This window comes from Panthera uncia, chromosome C2 (genome assembly GCF_023721935.1).
Source record: "Panthera uncia isolate 11264 chromosome C2, Puncia_PCG_1.0, whole genome shotgun sequence".
In the NCBI taxonomy this organism is placed as follows: Eukaryota; Metazoa; Chordata; class Mammalia; order Carnivora; family Felidae; genus Panthera; species Panthera uncia.
In genome coordinates, this window is record NC_064810.1 from 75,608,739 (window position 1) to 75,634,705 (window position 25,967).

General features: G+C 37.0%; 1 protein-coding gene across 2 annotated transcripts in view; it reads right to left on the reverse strand.

Annotated features, from left to right (window-relative positions):
* IL1RAP (interleukin 1 receptor accessory protein) overlaps positions 1 to 25,967 on the reverse strand; it is a 130,831-nt gene that overhangs the window by 877 nt on the left and 103,987 nt on the right. Inside the window, exons 6-11 of one of the 2 annotated variants that reach the window (XM_049628411.1) lie at positions 24,946 to 25,017; positions 22,785 to 22,911; positions 19,906 to 20,054; positions 11,059 to 11,202; positions 9,307 to 9,450; positions 5,681 to 6,746 (exon numbers count right to left, since the gene is read on the reverse strand). In XM_049628411.1, coding sequence (XP_049484368.1) covers positions 6,379 to 6,746; positions 9,307 to 9,450; positions 11,059 to 11,202; positions 19,906 to 20,054; positions 22,785 to 22,911; positions 24,946 to 25,017 — 1,004 coding nt within the window. In that variant the 3' untranslated portion in view covers positions 5,681 to 6,378. Of the gene's footprint in view, positions 1 to 5,680; positions 6,747 to 9,306; positions 9,451 to 11,058; positions 11,203 to 19,905; positions 20,055 to 22,784; positions 22,912 to 24,945; positions 25,018 to 25,967 lie in introns of those variants that run through there. The other variant, XM_049628412.1, reaches the window with a different exon arrangement.

Below are 25,967 nucleotides of genomic sequence, written 5' to 3' on the forward strand. Positions count from 1 at the left end.
TGCCCAGCAAATGAATCTTCTATATTACTCATATCAATGATTGCTAAGTTCCTGCTACCTTCAGGGATGAGAAAATTTACCACCTTTAAAAGCAGCTAATTTCAGCTATTTGTAAATTATTTTTTTAAAAAATATTCTTCCGTGCCACTTTTATCTGGTAGTCTTAGATCTAATACCTTCAAATCTCTAAAAATCTCACTGCTTGGGGTGCCCGGGTAGCTCAGTCAGTTAAACGTCCAACTTCGCTCAGGTCATGATCTCATAGCTCGTCAGTTCAAGCCCCGCATCAGGCTCTGTGCCAACAGCTCAGAGCCTGTAGCCTGCTTCAGATTTTGTGTCTCCGTCTCTCTCTGCCCCTCTCCAACTCCCTCTCTCTCTCTCTCTCTCTCTCAAAAATAAATAAATATTAAAAAAATAAAAATAAAAAAATAAAAATCTCATTGTATTTTTTCTCATCTTTAGATTTAGATCAGCTTCGGAAGTTTTGTATTATCCCCCATAAGACATGCTTTCAAGTCTCTTTCACCACTTTTATCCTGTTCCTCTGAATAATATTCAGTTCATATACGTGTTTCCTGAGAATAGTACCTGGAATAGGACTGAACATAAGGTGTCAGACTTAGTCTTATCAGCAAAGAGCAATAGGGAATTGCCATCTCCTAAAATCCACACAGTTATATCTCTTGGTTCTTAAAATTTTTGGACACAGCATCAGACAGTTCATAGTATTGACCTGGTTATCAAACAAAATTCCCTTCCTTTTTGCATGTATATGTATGAAGAATTGGACTAAAAATCAATTAAAGGAGCAACAACATATACAATGGGTGGGAATCAATCAAAGACTTCTGATAATGGATTAACTTCTAATAGTTACTGTGGTGGGTTTGGACAGATTCCAATGGAAAATTCCCAAAATAAATGTAGTGCTTAGCTCATTATGAGATTTAAGGGCTTAAACAATGTGATTTCCTGAAGGAAAGGATTTCCAAATGTGTAAATCACAGCCATTGATGATTCTGAAAACAAGTGCTATATAGACAGACCATGAGCTTGGGGACCTCCCCTTTTGGGGCCAGAGATGAAAGAGGGATGGAGAGACTTTCTAGCCTGTGATGACTAGCTGAAAGTTTGCAGTAAATTTGATCATTACAGTTTGATATGGAATGAAGGAGCTGTGCTCCTTACTAGCTTAGTTCTTTCCAATGAGTAAATTTAACATGAACCTGAAGGGTAATTGAAAGAGACATGTGTTCAGTTTTCAAGACCTTTTAACTAGTTTTATCAAGAGTGCAAAGTAGTTTTAGAGAATTTTTATTTTGATCTTAAAAGATAAGTCTAAATTTTCACTTATCTTCAAAGCCTGTGTGTGTGTGTGTGCATGCATGTGTGTGTGTGTCTTTTGGAAACTCCTTTATCCCAGCCCTACTCAGAATCTGTGTAGCTGCCTTTCATAAACCTGAGAGTGTAAAAGTAGAAAATCTGCTTCTCTCATCTCATGAGAAATACGATATAACCTTAAGACAACGTGGATAGATAATCAACCAAAAAGAACTTTGTGCACTCAAATTGTGTGTGTGCGCATGTGTACATTGTGTGTTTCACTTCAAAATAGTCATATTAGGAAAATGTTCTGTCCAATGGGGATACCACTGTTGAAAATAAAATGCTGTCCTAGATCCTGTAAGGAAAGATTCTAGCTTTTTATCTTTTTTTTTTATTTGCATTTGAGACAGGGCAATGCTAAAGAAACAAATACAGTGGAATGTCTGGTGGAATTCTAGACATTGAAGAATGGATGTAAGATGCTTATCAAATGGGGGTTAGGCTATTCCTAGGGGCCTTGAGGCAGTACTTTGAAGAAAGTTGCCTCCTTTATGACTTATTTTAATGTCTTCCATATTGTAAAAACTGCAGTTGAGGATGTGAATTGTTACTATTTTTTAATGCTGAATATTACATGGAGAGGGAGTCATAAATTGTTTATTCTGTTTGGCTCAAACAGTGGGGTATGGCTATAGGCTGATGAGACCACATTTCTTGTGTAGTGCTAAATTAATTTTGAGGTCACATTTTCTGATCTAGAATTCATCAATACTGTAGAATATCCGGCCTTTAAAAGTCACAATCTCCCTGCAATTCACCTAGAAGAAAACAAGGACTATAATTTTGTTCTTTGGCTAGATTATTGGTGTATGCAAGGGCAGCAAACTTCTCTCCCTCTTTCTTAAAATATGAAGTGTAGTAAAAAAAAATGGAGTGGTGGCGCCTGGGTGACTCAGTCAGTTAAGAGTCTGACTTCGGCTTATGTCATGATCTTGCGGTCCATGAGTTTGAGCCCTGCGTCGGCTCTGTGTTGACACCTCAGAGCCTGGAGCCTGTTTCAGATTCTGTCTCCCTCTCTCTCTTTGCCCCTCCCCTGCTTATGCTCTCTCTCTCTCTCTCTCAAAAATAAATAAACATTGAAAAAAATTGCAATAAAAAAAGTGGGGTGAGGTGAGCCACCTAATTGGGAAGATGAATCTGAATCCAAAAATACTTGTTTCTCCATTTATCTGTTTTTATCTTAATATATTTAAATCTGAGTTCATCCATCTATAAATGCATATAATAAGAGCAAACTTACAGGGTTAAAAATACCTATGTGTAAATATCTACATGTGGTAGACATTTGAATTAATCACTTTGGTTAAATTATTATTCACTGTCTAGTGAAAGTGATATTAAACTAATGTATGGACTAATGTTAATTGATTTTGAATCAATTCTTTTTTAAAAAAAATTTTTTACATTTATTTATTTTTGCTAAACAGAGAGAGAGAGAGAGAGAGAGAGAGAGAGAGAGTGAGAGAGTGCACAAGTGGGGGAGGGGCAGAGATAGAAGGAGAGACAGAATCCAAAGCAGGCTCCAAGCTGACTGTCAGCACAGACCCCGATGCGGGGCTTGAGGTCACAAACCGCAAGATCATGACCTGAGCCGAAGTTGGACGCTTAACCGACTGAGCCACCCAGGCGCCCCTAATTTGAATCAATTCTTCATGGTAACTTCATAGAATCACCTTAATATGTGGATTTATAAATGAATAATAAATTTTAAAACTTCTATTTACTTTAAAATAAACAGTGAATAAAAAAAAAACTATTGAAATAATCTAGCCTATTGCTCGCTCTCTCTCTCTCTCTCTACCGCTCTGCTATTCTTCCTCCGTCTCCACACACACACACACACACACACACACACACAAACCTGGTGTACTAGAAGAATTCATTTTACTTAAGTTTTATTTACATGTAAAAACAATGTTGATATAAAGTTCTCATTTTTTCTCAGATTTCTCTCAGAGAAATTTAACTAATGTAACTTCTAAAATTTCTTTTTATGTGTATCATGAATTCTTCTTATTCTCATTTCTTATGACCAAACATGAAAATAAAGACAAAACACATGCACAAAATAAAATTCAAAGCTGAAAATAAATGGTTTATTTTTAAAAGAAACAAATTTACAAATCAAATGGAAAATGGAAAATACAAAAGTTTATGAATAAAATAAAAAAGATAAGATACTCTTAAAATATTAAAACCTATGGAAAGAAGTGGATAATTAGCAAGTGGAATGATGCTTTTGTTTCCCAATACAATGGAGTGGTTTTTTTATTAGAATCCTAGGGAATCATCTAAGTTACAATACAGAAGATAATTAAATAAATTTTATATGATTGTGTAATTAGACATTTTATATGTCATGGTTCTTTGTTAACTTGGGTGCAGAAGATCTTTGTATCATATATCTAAAACCATTAAGGTTTTTTGAAACAGTGAAGCAAAAATTGTATTTCCTCATCTACCCCAAAAATTTTGTATGGGGTATCTTCGGGGACATAAACAAAACAAAAACTATAAAACACAATTTTCTGAGAATGAGACATATCATTTAGATTTGAGATGCTTTCGATTTTTGCATTTGATAAAGTTTCATATCAAAGACCAGTATATAAATATGAAAAAGAATATCAAGAAGTTTCTAGGGGTACCCAAAAGCACTTGGGATAAATACTGAATCCGAAAGTGCAGAAAGAATGCAGCGTTGGCAAGAGAATGGCCACCTGTGAGGGGACTGTCCCCCATTACCTAAAACTCATGCAATTGACACTCAAAGCTTGTCTAGTGTCAGCTCTCTCCTGGTCTTGTGGGTGAAGGTTAACAGGAGGAGTAATTGTGGTTTGTAATAAAGAAAAGCATTAATAGACAAAAAAGATCCAAGGATGACTCTATACCATAGTTTTATAGTCAAGAATTCATGAAGTTTTTCTTTTCTTCAATTAAAAATAATACCTTTACTATAGAGAAATGATTTATTATGTACTTTAGTGCTGCAGAAGGGCACTTAAACATAGGATATAGTTTTAGAATTGGTTATCAACATAACACTGGGATAAGGGTTCCCTTAAATTATGGATTATGGTGTTTCATAGGATACTCATGCTTTTCTATAGGTATTTTATTTTCCTTTTATCTATTACCCAACAGGCCAAGTAGAGATTTATCTCCCCAATAGCTGAATGCTGAGATTACCACAGCCTAGTCTCTAAGTGTGTGTATGTACTTATGACAAAGTAGATGATCAGTTAATTCCAGAAGTCTGGTCACTGCCTAGCAGTGACCATAGAAGCTCTGTGCCTAACAGATTCCACTGCACCCATACCAAATGTAGCAGCAGTAAGTTATTTATACTAATTTAGGGAAGGCAAGAACTAACAACAACTACTACTCTGTGAGCTATGAATTTACAAATGATGTACAGAAAACCATGATACAAAAGCACTACAGTAAAAACATAATTTAAAAACTGGACAAGAGTTCCAGTGGTTTGTAATATTGTGTCAATAGCTATTTAAAGTCACATGCTTGTGTACACATGTGTGTGCATATATATATATATATACACATATATATACATACGTATACACACACATATATACATACATATATACACATATATAATCCATGTGTATATATATATATATATATATATATACAATGTAGATATACATACATTTATAACTCATGTGTTTGTGCGTGTGTGTGTGTGTGTGTGTGTGTGTATGTGTGTGTGTATATTCACCACTCTGTAAACTCTGGACTTAGTTTTCACTTTTCCAAGTCCTAGTAACAGTACAATTTTATTTAAAACAAAAAAACAAGTTTCATGGAAGACACTGACTTGTTTAGCATGAATGTATTAACTGTACTAGTGAATAAAATATCGAAAATACTGGGTGGTCCAGTTAATTCTCTTAGAATATTAATGTTAAAAGCAACTCTCAAGGTCACTGAGTCTAACTTCCACATTTTACAATGGGAGACAGAAGCGAGTGAGGAGAAATCACTTTCCTAATATTCACATTAGCAAGGCTGAGATTAAAAGACAAATTGCTGAACACCCTGTTCTGTGCTTTTCTCACAAGCCAGCAAATGCCCTAAAAGCATTTTGCTGTTATTTCACTCTCTATTAGCACCATTAGGAGAAGCTTCCTGTCAGACTAAGCCAAGGGTGGGGCCACCTGCAAACTCTAAATGGTTGATAGGAGGTACCATAGGCAGGGGAGATGGAGTGACAAATATGGGTCGACCTACAGATATCCAGGAGTTTACTGAAATAAAAAACAAAAAACAAACAAACAAAACGTATGGTATATTTTTCAAGCTGACAAATAGGACATCAATGACCTGAGAAGGAGGACACAAGGAATGTAGTAGAAACCACAGGTGAGCCCTTTAAAACCATCATAAGGAACACTTTCAGTTACGCTGCTGCTCTGTATAGTCCTAAAGGGGTGCCCGTCTGGCCTTGAGGGCACGCTGCACAACACAATGAGCCGAAGAGCTCCTTGTCCTCAGCTAAAACAAATGTGGGCCTTCATTCTCTTTTTAACTGATGAGTAAAAATGAAAAGTACTTGGAAACTCGCAATGACCTTGTTAACAGCTGAGTTATCTTTAAGGGGTCTTGAAATCCACAGCCAAAGGCTGCTCCACAACGTTAAGGTGATAAAACATGAGTGAGAAAGGGAATGGAGACGTGGAACAGGGACGGAGGAGGCAGAGAGGGGAAATTCACATCAACTAAGTCTTTGCCTGCAAAGAACATAGTGCCATCAGACACTGGGGACAGACTGGAGGCACTGCCATTCTAAACCTTAGTATTGCCTGAGGAAGCACCACGACCAGTCATAGTCACCCTGAATTTATCCCTCCGGGGAGGCTTGGACAGAATTGTTTTCTGTCTGTGAAACAATACGTTGGGAACAAAGAAAGGGGACTCTCTTCCTTCCTGGAGTGCCCTTGGTTCTTTTTACCCATTTCGTTATTGTCCCTTTCATACATTTTTCAAGGATGCATAGGAGAGACCCTGCTCGCCACTTCTAGACCACCTGGAGCTTTTCTTCACTGGCATGGCCACCTGCAGCTGCTTCCAGAACCTGCCCTGTGGATACTTGGATTTCTCCCCTTTCCATTTAATGACCGTGAGCACCGTCTTAGCCCTCTTCAGCTCTTTCACCTTCGTCTCCTTCACCGCTTTGTACTGTACTAAAATGACGTTGATGTTGCCCCGAGAGGCCATGTTTTCTAGGCCAGCCTTGAGCTCCAGGAGGGCTTGGGTTCCCTGGAGCACGTAGTTGGGGCTTAGGACAACCAGGAGGCGTCTGCTTTTCTGAATGAAGCTCAAGGTCTCATCTGTGACAACTGAGAAAGAAAACACCATGGGGATTAGTGTTGGCCAAGAATTCCCCAAAGCCTGGGGCTTGGGGAGCAAGTGTAGGGATCTTGGGGTAACAGCCTGGGAGTTGAGGTGAAACTTTTACCAAGAACATTTGCGACAACTTAATCCTTAGATCCACTCACTCTGTCCAATAAATGCCACACTCCTCCAAGGTACTGAAAACGATATGCACATATTCCGCCCCAAAAAAGAATTCTTAACAGGCATGAAGCCAAGTATACTTCTGTGACCTTGGTCTTCAAAAGCTTTATGAGAAATAGATGAATTGTACAGAAATCGATTTCTTCAAACCATGTGGCATGCTGCAGCCCAGTCAAATCAGCTCCTGAGCCCTGTCAAATCAGCTCCTGAGCCCTTTCTCCCCAACAATACCCCATGTGGCTTCTCTCTAAAGCCAGTGGGTGTTTGAAAAGATAATCATCATAGACAAAGTCATGGAAATTCATTTCTCACCAACACAGGAAAGCAAGAGTAGGAACGTTCATTTTCTGAAAGTCCCTCTCTGTTGCCAGACTCCTGCCTGACTCAGACTGGTCTATGTCCTTAGAATAGGAACTTTAAAAAGTCTAGCTAACTGAATGGCATTTTGGCTGGCATCACATTCTCAGCTCAGCCTTCTATTCTGCTCACTGCTCTGGAGTCTAAATTAGTCCCTGGATCTTTCTCCTTAAACTCCTATCATTACTATGAAACCGTGTGTTTCAGCAGCTGCTAGCTAATGTGTCTGCCTTCACTAGCAGGCAAATACTTTCTTCAGGTCAGAAAAGAAGAGGAAACAGGGAAAATGGAAATTCAGTGTAATTCTATTCTGTTATCAAGGGCTCTGATTATTTCCTGTCACTAAATTCTTGGGAATAATCCATCTCCTCAAGGCTGTTTATCTAGGATTGTATAATCCTTTACCTGGAGTTTAAATAGGAGCCAAGTCCAGGGAATACACGAGTGTTGTGGGAAGCTATTTCATGGCTTACGATACTCCCCTAAGTAGTCATTTTGCCCCTTCACCTTCAACAGGTACAGAGGCCAAGGGGAAATACCTGCAATTAAAATTCCATGTGCAGTCTGGAGGAGAATTGAGGAATAAGTAATTATGTACTTGAGGCAGTATTGCTGGAGGCAGGCCATGTACACGCATGGAAAGAGACCCAGAGGCAAAGAGGAAGAAGAGTGGCAGAGAGGATGTGGCTCACAAGGACCCACCATCAAAGCAAGATGCAAGAATAACTGTGGAATTTGAATCCTTCAAAGGATTGTCAACCCCTACTGGCGGGCCATTGTTATACTGTATACCTCTATATAACTTTTCACCAAGTGATCAGTATTTGTTGAATGGCAGAATGAATGAATAAATGGATGAATAAGTGATTTAGGACTTTAAGTCTTAAAATGAGTGGAATTTGTCCTTTAGCTATTCAGTCGAGTCATCATTTCCTGGCAAAATGATCCTGAGAGACACATCAGCTGCAGAACACAAGCATGATGGACTTCTAGGTGATGGCAGGAGATAAAGTAAGTGGTCCGGCTAATGCAAGATGAGCGTAAACATTTAAGTCTACTTTATATCTCCATTATCCATATAATAGTTTCAAAAACATCTCAAATGGCTAACATAAACAGGATTTTAGGGGAGGAAAATCAGTTTGTTGTACTGAAGATCAGACACATTACATGCATTGCAACAGTACAAAGTTTAACGGAGGGTTTAGGAATGCTATTATGTATTTATTAAAACAGACTCAAATGGACTGTCACTTTGTATGTTACTGGGTGGATCTGAAAATTAGGGATGTACTTTTCCTTGAAAGCATTCAGCAATTCAAGTTTCTTTTTTTTTTTTAACTACTAGAATATACTGGCCTTTGTAAAATTTTAAATTACATCTCAAATGTATAAGCTGATAGAAAGGAAGAAACAGACCTAAGAAAAAGGGGAATATGAATAGCATTGGCTTGCTAGAAAGCAAAAGTGAAGAAAAGGAAATTAGCAAATACCACAGAGAAAATATTCTGATTATTATGAGTGAGTACTATAAAGAGAGATTCCGTGCACTCTTTTCACAAACTCATTGTTAGTAAAATCAAGTACACCTCAGCCTTTGTAAAAATGTTGTTTAAACTCAGTGTTTGTAAAAACAAAAAACAAAAAACAAAAAAAAAACATTCTAGGGAAACTAATGCAGATTTGCTTAAACCTTCTACATATCTAAACGTGTGTAAGCAGAGCATTTAAAACTGAGGTATTTAATAGAGTTCTAATCCACTGTGCCTCCACACTTTTCTGACACTGAGTTCTTAAAACTTACCAGAGGAACTATTTTACAACCATAAATGGCACTTGAATAATCTACAACTCACAATGTAATTTTATTCCTAAAGAAGTCTCTATTACATCAAACAATTGGATGTTAAATATCCAAAGATGCCAACATAGAGCTCTGCCATGACTCTCACACCTGACCCCAAACTAAGGGTTCCCTTTGCCATTCAGAGAGTGGCATCACTTGTACTCATGTGAGATACTTACTTCCCCCAGGCAGACTGTCACGGTCAAAGATGCACAGCTTGTATCCAAATTCATTCTCCAAAACTCCACGGAGGGTCAGTAACACAAACTCTTCTTCCTCAGCATTCCTTGCGTAAGATACATAAATATCATATTCTTTCCCATCTGGCAAAAGGAAGAGAGATCGAATATAAATTAGAAGAGTTTCTCAGTAGTATTGCATTTTTTTTCTTGAATCAAACTTTTGCATAATAGACCTTTTTCCTTTTTTTTTTTTTTTTTACTGTATGAATTATCTGACAGATTTCATGTGATTTCCCACCTGTGACAGGTCTCCAGGCAAAATGACTATTTTAAGGTGTAATTACAAATTTTTTCTGATGTGTATACTACTCTCATATCACTAAGTTTAGTTTTTATAGTGGAGAATAAATGAGATTTGGCTCATTTGACAATGAATTAACACAATCAGGAGGCAAATAGTCAATCATAGATACTGGCAATGAATACCATACAGAAAATTTACAGTTCCTGTCCTAGTTTGTCACTCACTGATATATTAGAATTATAAATTGAGCAAAACTTTCAGAAAGTGTCTAAATTATTTATACATGAAAATAACCACAATTAAAAATATACTTTGATTTGGGGCACCTGGGTGGCTCAGTTGGTTAAACATCCGACTCTTGATCTCGGCTCAGGTCATGATCTCATAGTTCGTGAGTTCAAGCCCCTCTGTCAGCACAGAGCCCGCTTGGAATTCTCTCTCAACCTCTCTCTCTCTCTCTCTTCTCTCTCTCTCTCTCTCTCTCTCTCTCTCATTGCCCTCTCCTCCCCACCTCAAAAATAAATAAATATTGAAATATATATACATATATGTACATATATGTGTGTATATATATATATATATATATATACTTAGATTCAATAAACCCATCTTTCCCAAAGTTGCCTGATTATAAACATCACCTCTCAGTAAAAATACAGGTTCTGTGTCTCTTCCACAAACCTACCGAATGAAAATCTTCATGGGATGAGTCTAAGAATCACTATGTTTCATTGTTCCATGCCTGTCACCAGGCAAATGTGCACTAGTGCAGTGCTTCTAAGACTTTAATGTGCACCTGAATCATTTGGGAATATTGTTAAAATGTAGATCCTGACTCAGAATAGGGGTTAGCTTAATAGCCTCCTTTTATCAGGCTCCCATGTGATGCTGATGTTGCTGGTGCATGGACCACCTTTAAGTACAAAGAGTGGACCTACACTGTCCAGTTATAGGAGACACAGCTACACGTAGCTACCGGACGCTTGAAATGCAACTGGTCTGAACTGGGATATGCTGTAAAATTTAAAACACAACGCATGCCAAATTTTGACATTTTGACCACAAAAAATAAGATTAAAATATCACCATCAGCTTTTAAATATTAATTATATGCTAAAATAATAGTATTTTGAGTATATTGGGTTAAATAAAGTATATTATTAAAATAATTTTCACTTTCTTTTTACTTTTCCTACTGTGACTGCTAGAAAATATTAAATTACATATGTGGCTTGCATTATATTTCTATTTGGACAGGCTAACCTAGACTAAACACATATTGAGCCAAGGAAGCAAAATAATATACATTAGAAAGATTTTCAATAGTAAGGGCCGAAACAAAAGATAGTTAGATTAAATCTCCCAGTTATTCTAGCTTTTATCAAGTCAACATGCTTTCTGAAAAGGACAGTTGAAGGTATTTACATCTAACGTTCATTACTCACCTAAAATGGTTTCATCTGTTCCAAAATGAGCCCGGTAAAATAAGACCATCTCCAGCCAGTAAACGTGGTAAACAACAATGAGGATCACTACCAGCAGCACTGTGGCTCCAAAACCACATGCTAATTCCACTGTGTATCTTGGAGCTATCAATGGAGTGAACAACAGAGAAACAATTGATTTTTACGTGGTAATCACGCTAGCCTGTCATCCTGCAAATAGTTGGGTAAGCTAAGCAGCTGGGCCATGCTCCTGACTTGTATGTGTGAACAAGCAGAGATAACGTGATAGGGATTAAGCACTAGGTTTTAATGCCAGACTGTGTCATAGTTCTCTTTTTGTTTCCAGCACCTGACACAGGCGTTCTTAACCATTAGGTGACTTGAGGGGACTTTGATGTTACATAAATTAATACACATTAATGGCATATAAAGGGTATATTGTATTCATTTTAGCATTGGGCAGGATTTAGAAGGTCATCTCATTCAGTGCACAATCTGATAAGTGAATCTCCTTAAAAATATTTTTGAAAAGTGTGATTCCATCTTCCATTTGTCCATTTTGGGGATGGACTCCTTATTACTACCTAGACAGACCATGAAACTGATAGAATTTTAATTGTTGGAGGAGCAGTTGGATTGAGTGAAAATCTTAATGTGTTTCCATTAGTCTTAATTCCATTTTCTTTTCAGTGCCATTTGGAAGAAATTTAATTACCTTTCCTATAAATTCAGAAAAAAGCCTCAAAAATCTTATTTTCACTGGGCAGAAACAGAGGAATCTAGCAAATGCTAAGTATGCTTGGCTTTGAAAGTATCTCTCAGGTTTATAGTTCTAGGATACACATTCTGAAGATTAACTTGTAATATCCAGGCATGGACAGATTCCCACCTAATCCGTTTACTTTTATATGATAGGCATTTTAGCAGTTTCTTTGGAATTATCAGAAATAGAATAAGATGATTCCTGACTTCCTAGAAACTAGATACGTATTAATTCAGCCCTGTAAACAAGGTCTCTTATGATGAAACCACCAGCCACTCGTCTCATTTACCATGGCCTTTTCTTCAAAAACATCAGGAAGATTTAGCTCTATGTCTTTGCTCATGCTGGGACTTCTGGCGAGAATAATCCTTTCTCTTTCTTTAGTTTTCAAGCCCATGCTCCAATGTTATTATTTCGTATAGGCTTTCCTAGAATAAAACTCGTCTTGCACCTGACATCTGCCTGGCAGCAATTTCAACTCTTCTCAATGTTTGTAATTGTATTAGAGCATTTGTGTTATATTTTAATTTGTCTACAAGCTTGCTTCTCTACTCTCTCTTGCTTCCCACTAAACTATACTTTTGTTGTCTTCTAGGTAAAGACAATGTCTTCTTCATCCATCCTATCCCTAGAACACAGAGGATCCCAATGAACATTTCCTGATATAACACCATATACTTCTGGGATATTTAAAAGAAATCTAGTCCTCCAATATCAGCAACTTCATTTGGTTGCCTTATTAGCTTGTGATAATGAAGCCTAAGTGTTTGAAGAGGGAATAGAATAGTTGGATCTGAAGCACAAGTGGCTTAAATTGTGTATTAGTTGACTTGACAATTACTTATTACCATCTATTATTTGCCAGATGCTGTTGCAGACACGATGGTGGATAAGACCAAAAGGATTTCTGCCTTCTTAGAGTTAACATTCTAATGCAAGGAAATAAATAATAAGACAACTAATGTTAGGTAGTGATCAGTGCTATAAAGGAAATAAACCAGGGTAATGTGACAGAGGTGACCGAGAGGCTGGGCTGGGCAGGAGAGGTGTATCAGGCCAGGTAGTGAGAAAAGGCTTCTTTGATCGCCTGAACATCGTGTTAAGTGCTTGCCAAGGTGAGGCACAGAGGAATTTTGTTCAAATCTGGGACTGTTATCTAGGCTCCCTGATTCCAAAGTCCAGAGATCTTTGGAGAGCTCTGCCATGAAGTTTAATTATTGATCATATACTAGTGGAAAAATCCCTTTTAAAACAGGTATCTATCCTACTGGGGAAATGGTAAGCAGCCTGGAGCTGAGCCTGAAGTTCTCTAATTAAAGGGCAGATCTTAGAGTTTTAAGTTCATTATCCTAAACTTGGGATGCTTATCCTATCTCAGAGATAGTATGGAACTCCGCAGTGCAGAATTATTACCAGTTATTCTTGTTCTCATTCCATGAATAATGATGTTTAAAATAAGAAAACTCCATCATCAAATGTCAAAAGCTATGTCGGTGCAGTTGTTGAGCATTTGCTAAGATCAGTTTGGGTAGCTGGCATGAAAATTGCTGTGTCCTTGGTATTTCTGAGCACACGTTATGTTAACAGCACACTGGGGTAATTCCCATTGTCATCTTCATTATTTGCTCAGTTATTCTTGCTCCTCTGGCTGGACATTTTGTAATTGTGAAAAAAAAGAGGTCAGTGAATGCACTTACCTGAAATGGATTAAGAAATATATATTTATGTATATCAATAGATATCTTGCCTAATGATCAAGAGGTCAATTACCTTCATGAATTTCCCTCTGCCACATTTATTTTACTACTGCTTCTTTTCTTTCTTTCATTTTTTGTGGGGATTTTTAATTTGGTTTTGGGTCATTGAATTACATGTGTCATATTTATAGATCGCATTTTGTGGGGCCATATTGATGATATCAAGAAGTTCCTAATGCTATTTAACTAATTGAACTCTTAAGATAAATAATCCACAGGGCTGAATTTCTAAGTAGCTTAAACCACATGCAGGAAATGTTCTAAAAAGCTTTCCTATAAAGCTTTGCTGGCTTGCAGGGAAAGGGTGACCCTCAGCCCACATTTTCTGTCTGCCCCAGCTGGACCTCTGATGTTTTGGCATAAAGATTTTACTGTGATGCAATCCCAGACAAAAGGGTTTCCAATCAGGAAAGAGTGATGCAATTTGACCAAACTGGACTTCTAAACCGCGTCTCTCTTTGATCTCACTTATAATTGATTTAGGATATCGCCAAATTTAGCCACTTGCTCTGCTGTAACTCCCTGAATCAGAATTCCCTCCACTCCTTTTGCAGTTCTACAGTAATAACAGGTTCCAAAGTTCACATTTCCAGCTACCGCCCTGAGTTAAACTAATCCAGGACTTTAGCTCCAGTCTTTTACCCTGTTTCAAGCTCTTGATCTACAATTTTGTTTCTCCTTGGAAACCTAACTTATTATTTTTAACTTTATTAGTTGGGGCCTTGCTATCCACTGAGTCTCCCAGCCCAATAGCTTCTCGGACTCCCAGGTATTCCCTGCCACAGAACCTGTGTGTTCTTTGCTAAACTGCTGAGACTTCTTGACAATTTTGGGAACCATGTAATGACAATTTCCCTGAATTACAAACTATTAGAATGCTTTGTCTATATGATAGTAAACCAGAGACGTATAACTGAATTAACTTGCAGACCTGCTTTGTTTGACTACCATAGTGTGGTAAAATTTGTGCATTTGGCCTTAGAGAAGCAATTGACACTGGGATAGCCTCCTCTCCATAATATTTACAATGACAGTTTTTTCTAAGGTGGATAAGTGGCAGATGATCTGTGTGTGATCTGTGGGAGAAAGGACACAACAATGTTGAGCCCCACCATCACCCTAGTTTTTTGCCTGAAGGCACTTTTAGACTGTGGCATAGAAAGGGGAAAACCAAAAAGAAGTACAGTCATCACAGTGAGCTAAGGAGACAGAAATCAGAATTCAGAACTACTGACTTAGGGTGAATTTACAAGCCTGGGCAAAGAGGGAAGAAAACTGTGTAGAAAAAGAGCTCTATAAATCTGCAAGGGGTGACCTCAAGTTTTTGGAAAAATATAAAGCTTTGCATTGGTCGATGACACTTCACAAGATCAGGCAAAGAACAGTTACTAGTGAAAGAAAAGCTACCAGGAAGGGGACAACTGCTAGGAAACTGGGAATTGAACAACTGTAGGTGCGCATGCAGGACTGGGGCACTTAAGACTGGAGTGAAGAAGCTTTGGGTAGCTCCCCATGTGTTAAGCAGAGACCCCAGTCTAGATAAATCCAATCTGGCCTTAAAGAAAAGGCTATTTTTTTCATATGTAAGGTCCTGCAAAGATAAGGAGGACTCTTAAAAAAAAAAAAAAAAAAAAAAAGCTGTCAGACAAGTAAATTACCTGTGAGAAAAAAGACAACACTCACTTTAAAAACTCAGACACTCAATGATGCGGCATACATAACGGCCAGCATATGATTAAAAAACAAAAGAATAAAAAGCAAGAAAAGACCCATAATCACAAGAAAAATCAGCCAATAAAAAAAGAAACAGAATCAAAATTGACAAATACGATGGAATTAGCAAATTAGCACCTAAAATGAGTATTATCAATATTCCTGTTGAATTAAAAAAAAGATGACAAAACAGATGAATGTAGGGGAAAGGAAGGAGAAATAGAAAAACAAACAAGGAGGCAAACCATAAGAGATTCTTCAATACAGAGAACAAACTGAAGGTTACTAGAGGGGAGGTGGGTGGGGGATGGGCTAAATGGGTGATGGGTATTAAGAAGGGCACTTGTTGGGGTGAGCACTGAGTGTTGTATGTAGGTGATGAATCACTAAATTCCTCTCCTGAAACCAATACTACACTGTATATTAACTCACTTAAACTTAAATAAGATCTTGGAAGAAAAAAAAAAAAGAACAACTAAAAAATATCAATAGGGGTATTTTTATGGAGAAATGGAAATCCAAACACTGAAAAATACAATTCTGAAATTTAAAATTCTTCAGATTAAACATCAAAAAATAAATGATTAGTGGAAACTAGAAACTACCCAAATTGAAACACAGGAAAGGATAAAATAAAAATGAGAATCTCAGTCATCTGTGGGACAACCCCAAGTGGTCTATACTAAATTTAACAGAGCTATTAGAAGAAAAGGAAAGAATGAATGAATGAAAAAGTGAGCAAAACATATTTAAAGAAATAATGGCTAAATTTTTCAAATTAAATTAAAAACATAAACTTACGGAACCAAAAAGTTTAGAAAAATTTTTTAAATGTTTATCTTTCAGAGAGAGAGAGAGGAGAGGGAGAGAGAGAGAGAGGGAGAATGTGAGCGGGGAGGGGCAGAGAGAGAGAAAGACAGACATAGAATCTCAAGCAGGCTACAGGCTATGAGCTGTCAGCACAGAGCCCAACATGGGGCTCAAACTAAAGAACTGCAAGATCATGACCTGAGCCAAAGTCGGATACTTAAATGACTGAGCCACACAGGCGCCGCGGAACCAAGGAGTTTAAAGAACCCTAACTAAGATGCATTCAAATAAAACCACACCAAGAATTTGTTAAATTTCAATAGATACTCATTATATAGATATAGAAGATTACTCTCTCACACAGATAAAAGCCAGCTACAAAAAAAACACCTATAAATAACATCATATTTAACACATAAAAACTGAATGCATGTCCTCTAAGAAAAATGCCAAGTATGGTCACTCTGATAACTTCTACTGTTCATGGTACTGGAGGTGCAAGAGAGTGACAGAGGAAGAAAGAAGTCAAAGGCATAAAGTTTGGGAAGGAAGGAGTAAAAGTATGTTTATATCTTGTAAACATGATCAAGTGTATAGAAAATGCTAAGGAACCTAAAAAACAAAATAAACAGAAACCCTATTTAATCAGTGAATTTGGAAGTCAGAATACCAAGATCAATACATAAAAATCAATGAACTCATTTCTATTTCCTATCAATGAGCAACTGAAAAGTGAAATTTTCAAAATACCATTACAATAGCAACACAAAACATTTAGGGGTAAATTTAACATGTGTGTAAGACCTGTACACATAAAACCAAAAATTAAAAAAAAGCTGAGAAAAACCAATGATAACTAAATAAATTGAAAGGCACATAATGTTCATGGATTGGAAATGTCAATACTGTAAAGATTTCAATTCCCTCCAAATTGGTTTACAAATTTAATACAATTCTAATCAAATCCCAGCAGGCTCTAACATAGAAAATCACAAGATAATACTAAAATCTATAGAAAAATATCGTTTTCAGAAATAGGTAAACTCTTCGAAAAGAAAAAAGGAGGAAGACAACAGTTTCTGACTTCATCACTTACGGTGTGGAGCTTGATTGGGATTCTCTCCCTCCCTCCCTATCTCCCTCTCTCTGTCCCTCCCCAGCTTACAGGTATAGTGCTCTCTCTCTCTCAAAATAAGTAAGAACATTTTTTAAAAAGGAAGACTTTAAAAATAAGTGCTCAACATCATTAGTATCTGAAATGCAAATTAAAAAATATAGTGTGATACCAGTACCCATTTACTAGCATGGCTAAAATTGAAAACTCTGACAACTTCAAAAGGTGGTAAGAATATAGGTAGAACATGGGAATTTATATTCATTGCTAGTGGAAGTATAAAATAGTACAACCTCTTTGGAAATAGTTTTGGCAGTTTCTCATAAAGTTCAACACACATCTAGCCTTAGCTCCCACCTGTCTCCTCTATAAAACAACTGCATGTTTAACATGGTTACGTTAGCTGTGTCTCCTTTAATACTTTGCTGTAACCGACTAGATGAAATTGTGCCATCCAAAGAGCTATTAGGTCCAAAGACCTACCCAAGTAAATTCTTATTTGGAGCCCTTCCTGTCATCTTTTTGAAGAAAGACATAGAATGCTTTGTCAACGAATCCAGAAGGATCCTTATGTATAATGTATTAATATGAGCTCAGGTATCACCACTGAATTGCAGCATTGCCTGGTCCAGAACAGAAGCCAAGTAACAAACACACACCTCTGGTACCACGAGATGTACGCAGACCAGACTAGATTATCTGTAATACTGATGTAATATCAGCACAGATCTTCCAGTCTAGTGGACATACTTGTCCTTTCACATCCCTGATACCATTCATACATAACCATTCAGAGCATGGCTTTCTGTGGACAGGAGCTACTCATGTACCTCTGGCAGGCCGACTTCTGCATCATTCCTAGACTAAACATGATTTTAATTGACTGTTTAATCCTCTCTGACAATAAGTAATTAATTTATGTTATCCCCTATAATTATTTCCCAAAATGCTTGCTTCAGAAAACGAGTCCCACAAAATGCTCCATTCTCCAGGAATCTGAAGTCAAATATATTTGAAAAATATATTTGCCTCCTATATTCCAACTCCCTGCAGATATTCATACCAAATGTTAACACATGAAGGACTCTCAGGGGCCCTTGACTAAAGTAACTTGATTGATTTTGTTTAATCTAGAGTTTAAAGATACTTTATGTATTATAAAAGCCTTTGTCAAATAACACCTGTGAAAATTTTGTGGAAATAAGTAGACTTAACATTTGTTGAGCATTTAATATATTTGTATAAAAGCAAGTAATTGTGCTGAGTGCTTTAAACGACCTTATAAGAGAGTGGTATCATCTGCCTAGTTTAAATATAAAGAAATGGAAGGTCAGAGAGGTTAAGTGATTTTTTGCAAGGTTACAGAGTTAGGATGCTCAGAAACCAGGATTCCAACACAGGCCCTCTGAGTTTAGAGTACAAAAATTGAATTGCAGTACTAGAAAGAGTCCCAGTAGTGTTCTTAGGAACGAACTTTGGGAAACTGCCTTATATTATCTGGTTGAGTCTTGTTGTTTTACACTGGCTTCTGAGGTGCTGAAGCAATGAACTATCCAGAACCAATCCACTAAGACTTAAGTGCCATATATACTCCAGGACTTTGCTTTTTACTTTCTAGATTGTAATGGAATGTTAAGGTGAAATTTGTTTTTGCATCAGCTTTAAAAAAAGGTTTAAATCCCATTGCAAAATGTAAGAATTATGTATTAACTTCTTTTTTGTTGTTTTTTTACTTTTGGTATACATATTATAGGAGACTAGAATCCGCGATGATTCTGAATGACATGTGATGATGAATCATCATGATCTTTCTCTAGATCACTGAAAAACATTCTTGAAGGCATTAATTGTCTGAGGTTCTGTGTTAGGTGAGAGACCCAAAGATAATTTTAGACACACTCTGTTTCAGTAGCAACAGCTCACACAAAAGAGCTTTATCATTTTTATTTATTATAGAAGAAATTAGTAATAGCAACATAGAAATCCTTTTACATATTTTAAGTCATTGTTTAATTTTAATTTTAGCAATTGTGGCTAGTGGTATATTATAAACCTGCTTGAATGCTGTTACATAATATTTAAAATGATCATTTTAAAATTATATTTTTGAGAAGAAATATTTTATATCTTACTTAACTACTTGAATATAATTAGATGGTTGCTATTTATAATGTTTCATTATTATAGATAATGCTTCTAAGAATAGCGATGGGTACATAATTCTCTTTCTGTTATTTGTGCAGGAAAAATTCCAAAAGTATTAAGTCATATGATATGGTCATTTTTATGACCCTTGAACTCTGCCATCAATGGTTTCTAAAAGGGTCTTTACAATTCACCACAAAATGTAACTCTACCAGTTTTATTATATCTTTGGTAGTTTTAAATATTTTATTTTTCATTTTTCATGACTGTATTGATATAAAATTATACCTCCTTTTAATAATCATATGGATTTTTTAAGCCACACCTGGGCACTAAGTTACTAAGAGTATAAGAATTAATATTTTGAGTATCTTCACATAGATGGATATTTTCTTTCAAGATTTTTCAATTCATCTCTGATTCCTTACTATATGCCAGATGTGCTAGGTGCTGGAGCACTGTCTTCTCAATTTTTCTTTTTTTCCTTATTCACCACAATGTTACGTTTGGAGTTCACAGACTCATCTGCTGAGTGCATCCATTACCTTTCTGTTTCACCTTGGCTGGTTTGTCAACCTCCCCTTTGGCATTTCTAGCATGACAGACATAGTTGCGCTTGAGATCCTCAGCAGTAACTTTTTTGATGCTCAAAACCTGAGTTCTCGTTTCATCTTCTGTTGTAGTCAAACTTATACTAGAAATAGGGGAAAGAAAATCAAAGCATGAGCAAGGCTGCAGGGCCATGTGCTGTGTGTGAATCAGACAAGTAGACAACCACAGAGCCCCTAGATGAAGGCAGACAGAATGCCCATAGGCTGTGTTGCCCGTGATCCAATGGTTACAAAGAAAGAATAACTTCTAGATTCCAATACCATTCTTTTTTTTTTTAAGTTTATCTATTTATTTTGAGAAAGAGAGAGGGAAAGAGAAAGGGGGGAGAGAGAGAGAGAGAGAGAGAGAGAGAGAGAATGCATGTGAGTGGGAGAGGGGCAGAGAGAGAGAGAGAGGGAGAGAAAGAATTTCAAGCATGGAGCCCAACACAGGGCTGGATCCCACAAACCATGAGATCATGACCTGAGCTGCAACCAAGAGTTGGATGCTTACCTGATTAAGCCACCCAGGTGCCCCTCCAATAGCAGTCCTTACATTTTATACCACACACAATCCCAGTATCTAGATCAAATCTCTTTGTTGGTAACACATTATAGCTTTCTCTTCAAAGCAAAATGTCTCCTTACAAATTTATGAGACAGGATTCTGTATCAGAGTAGAAAGAAGCTTCTGAGGCCAGATCCATTTGGGGTTTGATCCAGTCTCTGTCACTTACTGGCTATATACTTTCAGCACAGTAAGTAATCTTTAAAAGTCTTGCGTTCCTTCTTTGAAAGAGGTAAATAGCAATGCCTACACAGTGTATTACATGTATTAACTTACTCAAGAGCCGTGAGGATTGAGTATGTCAATGCGTAAGTATGAGAACAATGCTAAATAAATATACATATAGGCTATTATTACCATACACAGCAATCGTTCATATGTTTGAATTCATGGATTCCCAAAGCTTGAGTTTTGAACACAGGTAGAATATTTTAGTCAAAATGCTGAAAGCCCATGGGTTCAATCTTAACATATTAAAGGAAGAAACTTCTCAAAGCAAGTAAGCTTTATGAAAAATAAATACCTCTCAATCTCCATGTCGGAGATCAAGTGCTTTGGGTCCAAGATCAAGATCTAAAATCCCTGGGAACTACTTGCTACGAAGAGAAAACAAAATCTCTCTCCTATGGCTGACATCCAGGTTCTCCTTCCAATAAGGCTTACCATCAGTCATGAGAACCTGGTCAAAGCTTATGATGAGTTTAGCCTAAACTCAACTGCACTGCTCCACCAGGAACACTGAGCTGTGCTGAAATCGCAGCAAGGAAGAACATCATGACTTTCATTATCATTCATTCATTATTATTATGAGGATAGAAAGCACAATGTTCAGAATTCCTGAAATGATCAGTACTCTCCCTTTGTGCCTCCAGCTACATCTTTAATCAGTTCCTTCTGAAAAAACTGCTCTAATTTCAGGAGGCTCCTTCTGTACCTTTAAATATGCTCTGCTTTCTAACATCCAGCCATTGCACATGATGTTCCTCTTACCAGGAACATTCTTTCTATTTCTTTACCTGGGTTATTTCTACTCATCCTTCAAATCTGTATGTAGGTACTATACCATCTGAGAAGCACTGCCTAATCCTCCAAAATGGACTGGAATCCTTAACTGAAGCTTCTGATAACCTCTAATACTTTCCAATCACTACATTTATCACAATTATTGAAATTTCTGCTCTATCACTCTTACTCTGATAAAATCTACTCAGTTAGGGACTAAGTATCTTGCATAGCACCTGCTGTAATGTAGACATTTTGTAACTTATGCACAAAGTCTGACTTTACTACTAGGAAAGACATATCTTTTGATTTCTAGAAGTTCAAGTAGCCAAAGATCTATTTGCACATCACGTTAAGGCCTGAGGTTTTAGAACTACTTTGTCATGTAGTTGGTCAGCTGCTGATTTTTATTTATTATTGTTCTGAACCAATTGTTATCTTGCAATTGTCTGCTTCATTTCCAGAAGAATCTTTTTTCAAAGACCCGTATTTTCCTTCCTGCCAACCCTATGTCCTTAAAAAAAAAATTATATTTATCTAGAATTAAAATGAGGGTGCCTGGGTGGCTTAGTCTGACTTTGGCTCAGGTCATGATGAGTTTGAGCTCCACATCAGGCTCTCTGCTATCAGCTTAGAGCCTGCTTTGGATCCTCAGTCTCCCTCTCTCTTTGTCCCTCCCCCACTCATGCTCTCTCTCTAAAACACAAACATTAAAACAAACAAAAAAAAAAAGATAAATAAAATGACTCAGCTTGTTAAAAATAAAATTTAAAGAATGTATTTAGTCAGTATTTTAAAAAATGATTATCAATTATAAAGGTGATATGCATGCTATGTGAGATAAGAATGAGGAGGAAGAAGAAAAGAAATGTATGCTTATTGCAAGACAAGAAACACACAATTTAGCTGAGGCACAAATACAGAGGCCTAGACTCCAGACTTGAGAAAGAAAAGAACAGGGCCACACTGACCAGCTTACACGTATCCAGGGCCCTATATTGTAGTTTTTCATGCATGTGGGCTACACATCCCATCTATTCTGAAGGGAGAATCATGAATGTGTGATTATCAGAAGGTATCTGGGTCTTGAATTGCAAATCCAGGAATTCTGCTTTGGAATGCAGCCACTAAAGACTTGAAAATCTTGCTGATTTTTGGTAATGATGGGCAAAAGTCAGGGTTGTTACTTTCAATGATTAGTATATACCCAAGGGCATTAGACTGAGGACAAGTGTTGGTCACCCCTTGTCTGAGCCAACAATACCTTTCATTGACAGTTACATCAATATTGGTGTCGTCCGGCTTTTTTCCATCAATGGTCCACCAAACCTCATTGCGGGCATCCTTCAGGAAAGTAAAGTAGACTGTACAAGGGATGAGTAGCTCCTCACCTAAAATAACAAGTTAACCCATCAGGGTGTACCCTTCACATGGCTATAATGGTTCCACTCCGTGATTAATCAGAAGCTATAAAAGTGTACTTAAAACTCTACTTCTAAGTAGTTTTCAAGTGGCCTGTCACAGTAATGTACCATACTTCATTACAAAATAAACAAACCAAGAAAAAAGGTGGAGCAGCTTTATACCAAATTTCCAGAATGACCATTTTGTATACAATCCATGTACATTCTACCAAAACAGTATTTGTTCAAAGAGGCTCTGTCAACATACTTGGAGCCCTAAACTTCCATGGACTACTCTTATCCTTTATTTCCCTCAAAAACAGTGACTGAGGAGAGGTTCTCCAGATTGTTGGAGCTTGGCCCAGAAAATACAGGGTAATGCCAATGCTGAGAGGCAGGTCAGATCCGGCTATAAGGGTGCAGTCAATAAGTTTAAATATCATTTACATATATATTTATATATAGTGAATATTATATGTAGTTAATATATATAGTGAATATTTATATATTTATAAATATTAGTATTTATGAATAACATTCTCTGCTATCTTTCCAAGATGGAACATGAGGTCAGGGGGATCCGTAGGCAGAAAAATGATAATAATGAGACAAAGAGCAGCAGCATACTTACTAAGACCTTTATATAATTTGCTGTGATAAATATTTATATTTATCAGTGGTCTCATTTAATTTTAATAAGATACTATGGGGTATTATTAAAATCCACCTTTTATAGATGTGCAAACTAATGCTTAAAGATGTTAAATGCCATTCCTAGATGAAATTGTTAATAAGTGGCAGACCAGAATTTGACCCAGAATGACTTCCATTCCAGCTTACCCAGGACAGCTCTGTTCTATGCCTGCTTTCCTAGTTAGTTATTGATATCAGCTGCTTGCACTCTCAGAAAGTGTGCAGGTTGAGATGACAAATTATATTGTCATCCAAATTTGAACTCAGGTATGTCTCACTGAGTGGTCCTACTCCATCCCTTCCTCTAAGATGCATGGTTCTTACGCCTTCCCCTTCAGTTTCTATATTAATATGCAGGAAGGAAACATGAACATAGATTTTGCAATCATACGGTAGGTAGAGGTAGATGAAACACACTAGATCATTCGTAAGGGTTCACCTGAGAGCAGGAAGAATGTACATATTACTATACAAAGCCACTGAGAATTTTGGGAAATGTGGTCCATTTGGGGTTGGCGGACCTCTTAGTGTGTTCTTTGTTTGTTTGTTTGTTTGTTTTACAGGCAGCTCACTATTTGAAACTTTATCTTAATTTTAGGAGGGCATCATTGTTTTCTACCTACATTTGATCACAACCTCTGCTATCTTTAGTAGATTTTAAAAATATGTTCTTTTATACCTTTCATTGGGTTTGGAGGGAATTTATTATAAAGGATACAATATAGAAACTCTTAAAATTTTCTATGGTTTTCAGTTTAACTGTGGGAGGCTTTGAGCCAGAAGAATAACAAATTATGCCTTATTCGGTTGGTCACAGAAGATTTTTGTCCAGAATGGAAAATTATGAAAACTAAAAGGAGCCCCAGACAGCCACAGGAAGCACCCAATAGTGTTCTGATCAAGCTGTATGAGGTCTACCAGTTGTTATCCATTAAATTCATAGTCTTCCTTTGAGCTCCTGCCCTCGCCCCTCTGCATTGGAGCAAAAGCTTAAAGGAAGTCTTGTGCTCATGTTGCAGTCTTGGAAAACACAAGGCCTGTGCAAGCTAATGTGTGCATCACACAGAAATCACTAATCAGGAGAGGGGAGCCACTGCAGAGGAAGAAGGGAGCAGCTGCGGAGAGAGAAGCCGAGAATCTCAGAGACACCCAAGAGATGGACGAAGGAGCTAATCCCCAGAGCTGCCTTCGTTTCTGACACCATTTCAAGTTTCACTTCATGTTGTTTCCCTACAATAGCCCTCTATTCTCATACTTTAACTTAAGTGACATTTTATTCCTTGTAATTAAGAGAATCTAACTGAAATTAAGAGGCACAGCTATAATTACCTGGTTCTTTCTCGTAGACTACAAGATCATTGGGTGAGTAGATCTGAGGAGGCAATGCGTCTTTTGGAGAGCCTATGTTCGAGAGGAAGAGACAAAAGGGAGATGATGTTAAATCATGTAGCCCTTATCTCTCATAACCCATTTCCAAGATTTGCTCTTTTGTAAACTTTTGTCCAACTTCCTGGCATTGTTTGGCAATTCTTCTTGACAGGGCCAATAGCTCAATATACAGTAAATTACAACACTTCATTCATTTAAAACAAACAAAGAGACGTACATAAAATACTAAGTAGCTTCCATGTTTCAGGACAGAAGATTTAACCAGTATTTTTGCTTTCCAAAGCTTACATGAAATATACTTCTAATAGTATAAGATAAATTGCTTTCATGTCTTACTCAATTGTTTCTTTTCTACATATTTCTCCAGAACATGCTTGAGTGTCTAGTATGGGACTTGGCTAAATAAGTAAATATTAAGTAAACAAATATGTAAATGGAAAATTCAAAATCACATTTATGAAGCCAGCACACAAGTCTACCTGATGTCTGATGTCTGTTAATTCCTAGGATTGCTGCTCTTTATAACATTCTATATTTCTAAATTGAAAGAAAAATACCCCCACGGGGTTTTACAGTGTCGTGTTTAAGAGTAAAGACTTCAAAGATTTAACAACCAGGGTTCTTATCCTTAGTTGGTCATGTACTAACCATATGACTCTGGGTTGTTACTTAATCTTTCAAAAGCTAATTTTCCTCACCTCTAAAAGGAGGATAATTAAACTCACTGCACAGGTTCATTATAAGAATTAAATTAAATCATGCATATTAAATTAAGTAATGCATATTAAAGCATCCTATTGGTATATAATAAGTACTCAATACTTCACAGCTTTAAAAAACAAACTTGTATTTTGCTTGAAGGTTAGATAAGAACCACACCTCACATCAGCATCTGTCAACTTCTGTATTTATAAAGGTGACCAGGCATGCCTATTCTCAACTTTCCTAATCCTGAATTTAAG